This window comes from Thamnophis elegans, chromosome 6 (genome assembly GCF_009769535.1).
Source record: "Thamnophis elegans isolate rThaEle1 chromosome 6, rThaEle1.pri, whole genome shotgun sequence".
Lineage (NCBI taxonomy): Eukaryota > Metazoa > Chordata > Lepidosauria > Squamata > Colubridae > Thamnophis > Thamnophis elegans.
The window spans coordinates 3767960-3773188 of NC_045546.1; the positions used below are offsets into that span (position 1 = coordinate 3767960).

General features: G+C 50.5%; 1 protein-coding gene across 1 annotated transcript; it reads right to left on the reverse strand.

Moving 5' to 3' along the window:
* Window positions 1-1334: 1334 nt before the first annotated feature.
* On the reverse strand, window positions 1335-4882 carry LOC116509867 (NADH dehydrogenase [ubiquinone] 1 subunit C2-like). Its single transcript, XM_032219151.1, has 3 exons — window positions 4668-4882; window positions 3053-3196; window positions 1335-1519 (listed from the first exon to the last, which is right to left on the reverse strand). Exons 1-3 carry the CDS (start codon window positions 4813-4815, stop codon window positions 1470-1472), a joined length of 342 nt encoding a protein of 113 aa, XP_032075042.1. The 5' UTR covers window positions 4816-4882; the 3' UTR covers window positions 1335-1469.
* Between the last annotated feature and the right edge of the window lie 347 nt (window positions 4883-5229).

The window sequence follows — 5229 nt, forward strand, 5'->3', positions numbered from 1 at the left end:
AAGTGGAAGGCAGCCAGAAGCCTTAATTCCATCCCTTCGAGCATCCTGATTTCCTCACTCTGACCCCCTCTCCAGATCGGTGGGGCTGGGAGCTTCCCCAGGCACATAGAAAAGGGGCAGCGTTTATGTGCTGAGACTCCCTCCTCCCCATAACCTTGGAGCCCCATAACCGCGTCCAAAGGATTGTGGGTCGAAAGGGAGACTTGCGACAGGCAGCCGAGATGCGACGGCTTCAGATAAGAGGCCCCTGAAGGCCACAGGCGAGAGTGGGGAGGGGGGGGGTTAGGTGTCACACTGTCGGGGGAAGCAAATTAGGCAGAAAGGGAGAAAAACAGAGTGTGAACAGATTGCAAATTAAGAGTTGTTTTCTGCTCCTCCTAGGAGACCAACGTGTAGGAAGGCTGAAGGAAAAAGGGGGGAAAGGATTGGAGAAAGATGTAAGAAGTTTCAACGATGGATTGAAAGAACAAACCTTTCAGGAGATCGAGAGAACCTTCACACAAGCTTTCACATCCTACGTTACCCGGTGAGAGCGGATTTGAGGCTAGGTCTCCCTGCGCCTAGTCCGGTCCCTTTACTACAGGGGTGTCATGAAACGCAATTTCATTGAGGGCCACGTCAGGGCTGTGTTTGACCTTGGGGGGCTGGGGGGGGCCATGGCCAGCTCCTCGTAACTCATGTGGGGGAAGCCTCTGGAGGCCCGAGCATTCGGCCAGCGACAACAGGCTCCCGAACTCCGTTTTCGGCTTCGACGGCCTCCTGCAACCCTCTGCCAGAGAAAACGGAGCTCGGGAGAAACTGCATGTGGCTCTTTTCTGCCCGTTTTCGCTGGCAGAGGCACCGCAGGCTGGTCCTTCGGTGTTTCCAGGGCGGCCTTGCGGGCCAGGACTAAGCAATCCACGGATCCGGCCTCCCGGGCCTTGATTGACACCCCTGCTTTATTAGAACCCCTGCCTGGTTCTGGAAAGGAACGGAGTGAGGATGAGGGGAGAGAAACCGGTTGGAACCCTTTTGGGGCCACACTGCCCTGCCTACTCCAACCCAGGGGACCAAAGGAACCCTCAGCCACTGGTCTTTATAAATATCCTGGGGAAATGGAGGTTTAACCCCTGTTCTAAAGGCTTGCAAGCCCCAGCTGTCCTCATGCCCCATTGGGGGCTCCTCAGGGACCACGGAGGGAAGCCATTCAACGGAGCATGGAGCTGAGAGAACGCCCACGGATGCACACATCCTACGGCGGCAAATTCTGAGGTTTCTACTACATCTGCCAGGCACCTTCTCCCCCATTTCCAGGCATACCTCAAGAGTAAAAAAAACCCAAACAGCAGACTGGATCTTCGTATATGTATTTTATTAGAAAGGATACAATCCACGTTTATCAACAGGCGATTAGACCCCGAGGGCTTCCAAACAGGAGAGGAGGGAGCAGAGAAAACACCCGGAGGATCACAGGATCCCTTGGAGGAACTTCAGCGCGTCGGGACGAACTTTTCCAGAATGTCTCCCACCTTTTTGGGCTCTAAGAAAACAGGAAAGGATCCTGCTGGTGAAGCTTATTTGTAAACCAAGGAGAAGGAAAATCACCCTGTCTGTTTACTCTGCGGGTCTATTTACTTTACTCTCTGAGTAGAAATCTCTCTTTGTTTATTCTTCCTGAAAGAGAATTTAAGGAAGAGGACAAAGAGCCTCTATGGAGATTCTCAGTCATCCAAGTCATGTTTTTGCTTTGAAGACGTTTCCCTTCTCATCCAAGAAGCTTCTTCAGCTCTTGGATGAGAAGCAAAACCTTTTCAAAGAAAAACCATTTGCCTCTTGAAAAAAGCCCCTTTGGTCCCCACCATTTCTAATCCTTAATATTTTAAATTCACCATATCTTTTAACACCCTGTCAATATGATTAACACTTCAGTTAAATTGCCTAATCCAAGATATACTCCCGTGAGATAGACTCCCCGTGATGGACTGAATATTGTTTATAATTGGTGTTATTAGTAATCCTAAACATTTGAAAGATTGATGTTATGGTGGACTAATGAATGATTTAAAATATTGAATGACAACATTTACTAAGGGGTAATAAACACAGGGGTGAGAAGAATGTTATTTGTGCTTAAAGGAAGGAAAGGGAAAACGTAAAAGGAATCTGAAACAAGACTAGTATCGTTTGAAGTTGGAAGATTAGAATTTCACATGTGATTTGTACTGTTATTGTTAAGGTTGTATAAAAAAGATCTGAGCCAATCAATGCTCTGTCCACAAAATATGTATGTTTGTACTGAAAACAATAAAAAAAAAGACAGAAAGAAAAAGGACTGTGGGAGAAGCGGACAAAGAGCTTCTGTTACAAAGGCCCAAAGTCACCTCTGAGTAAAAGGTTGCTTTATCCTGGAAAAGAGAGATTCCTTAAGTGTTCCAGGTCTGTAGCCCCCTTTGGAGCTGTTGACAAGCAGGCCCATTAAAGGGAGCGGTCTCTGCCGAGAGCCAGATTGACACAGCCGTTCTTCCAGGGGACTAGAAGCCAGGAGATGGCGAGTTCTAGTCCTGCCTCTGGCATGAAAGCCGACTGGGTGACTTTGGACCCGTCCCTTTCTCTCAGACCTCGAGAGAAGGGCAAAATACTTCCAAAATTGTGGCTAAGGGAATATGCATGAATGTGTCCCCGTAGTTGCCAAGAGTCAAGACTGGATCAACAACGTAAATCTCCTCCACCCAAAAGTTCCCATACTTGGATACCTGAGAGAGGATTACCTCCACAGCTCCATGCACTTCTGACATTGGACAACTCACAGCAATCCAGCTGTTGCTGAACTACAATTCCCAGCCTCCTCACCACTGGCTACCTTGCTACAGCTGCCACCCAGGGCATTTGCGTAGATTAGTGAAGACTCCGTCCCAACTCTCTTGAGGGGTAATTTGGGGGCCTTTATCTCATCCTTGCTGTGGGCGAACTCAGGAGGGAACACCTGGGCTCCTCCCACCCTCTGCCTTCCTTTCCCTCACCCCCTTTCAGCCTTCGAGCAGCTCTGGTAGAAAGCGCTTGACGCCAATGTTACCTTGTTCCACAAAGTCCTCAGGATGCCGCTTTACGTAACTGAATAGCTCCCTGTCCCGCTCAGCGTAGTAGTAATCGGAGTATCTCTTGATGTAGTAGCCCAGACAAAAGCCCAGGGTGGTCATCAGGACTTGACGGTGGATGCCTGGAGAAGATCAAGAGAGCACAAGTGGAACACCTGGCCTCAACATCAGCAAGGGGCACATCAAAGGGTTGACACGCAGGAGGTTGCCACTAGCATGGTGCCTACAAACTAAGTTGTGAAGAAGACGGGCTGAACACGGTTTGGATAGAGGTTACTAAATCTACCTTGTTTATTCCCCCCGTCACTTCCTTCCCTTCTTCTTCTCCTGATTCCAAAGTGGGACTGTCCCTTTCTCAGCTCTGCCCTAGATACTGGGTAACCATCACTTCCAACCACTTCCAGCACAGGAGACGATGTGTTCTGGTGTCTTTTTCCTTCCGAATATTTTTATTCTCTCTTTTTAACGGTGTGTAAATATGATTTGTTTCTACCTGTCTGTCAATGGCTGACTTGTCTGAAACTGAGGAGAGCGAATGCAGGAGAGGATGTAGCCTGGTCTTTTCATTTCTGTTTTTTTTAATTGTCTCTTTTGAGCGGTGTGTCAATGTAGTTTATCTCTCCATGTCTATTGATGACTGGTTTGTCTGAAGGCCAAGCTTCCACAGATTCCGTATTTGTTGTGATCTTGGCCAGTTCCTCTCTCTCAGCCTGATCCTCCTCGCAGGGTTGTTGGGCGGGGGGGAAGAGATGGGAGGCATTAGTTGTGTCTTGACCCAACATAGGGAGGCAAGATAGCAATCCAATAAATAATTAAATCCTTCTGCCAGTGTTGGCGGGGGTTCAGTTTACAGTTTATTCCTTTGTTTCCTTGATTGCATACAGTATTTTTTTCCCCTCCCTGATTTTTTCTTTTGGGTCTGGTGCTAATCCCTGTTTATCTGACTGTGAATGTGGGAGAGATCCTGGTCTTTTCTTTTCATTTCTGTTTTTTTTCATTGACTTGTTTGAATGGTGTGTAAATATAGTTTGTCTCTACCTGTCTGTCGACGGCTGATTTGACTGAAACTCAAAGACTTCCAGGATTTCCTAGCACTGGAATAAAAATTATTATTTATGGACTGGGGTTGGTCTAAGAGACTAATAGAGGTCATCAGGCATAACCTTGGCCAATCTCTCTCTCGCTCTCTGCCTGACCCACCTGGCAGGGTTGTTGTTGTTGTGGGGGAGGGGACATGTGGGGGGGGCGTTAATTCTGCCTTGAACCCAAATAGGGGCCCAAGAGGAGAATCCAAGAGACAACCGGATCCTCCATTTGGGCCCACCAGGATGGGCCCTTTTGGGAGTACCGACCCCCAGAGGCGAGACCGGGGTCCTCCCGAGCCTGAGCTGGGACGAGGCTTCTTTGGGCTCCCCCACGGCTGTGGATGATGGGCATGGGACTCTTCCCTCCCGCCTTTATGGCCGGAGAGGTCCGAGTGGTGGACGGAGATCCCGGACGGGGCCTCGACGGGCAGCAGCCCCGGGGACCCTCGCAGCCCGTCCAAGGGGAGGAAAAAGGACGGGAGGCCAAGCGGAAGGCCTGGCGACTGACCGGCTCGCAGGACGGGCCTGCGGTTGAGGCCGTTGTCCAGCAGGGCGCTGAGCCAGAAGACGCCCCCCATCCAGACCGACGGGAAGTTGACCAGCGGCGGCGGCGGTAGGGAACGCGCCTCCCTGGGGATGCCTAAGCGGAGCTGCATGGTGGCCGGTCAGACCGGGGGACGGTCCTGCCTGCAACGCCTTCCCCGCATCCGCGAAGGAAAGTTCCGCTACCGCCCTGCCCCTCCCTCGCGCAGGGGGTGTGGCCATGCCAACCCTGGTTCCTCTCCGCCGCGGGGCTCGGATTGGCTGAGAGGCGGGGCCCGGGAAGTGAGGCTGATTGGTTGGGAGGCGGCGCTCGAATGGGGCATCTAGACAGCCTTGGGAGTGATTTGCAGATCTACTCATCGGCTTTAAGCCGATTAACAGAGTTGGAAGGGACCTTATAGGTCATCTAGTCCAACCCCCTGCCCAAGCAGGAGACCCTACATCTACCTTTACCTAGGATCGAACTCACAACCTCCTGATTGTGAAGCAAGAACTCCATCGTTCATTTAGTTGTTATAAATGTAGTT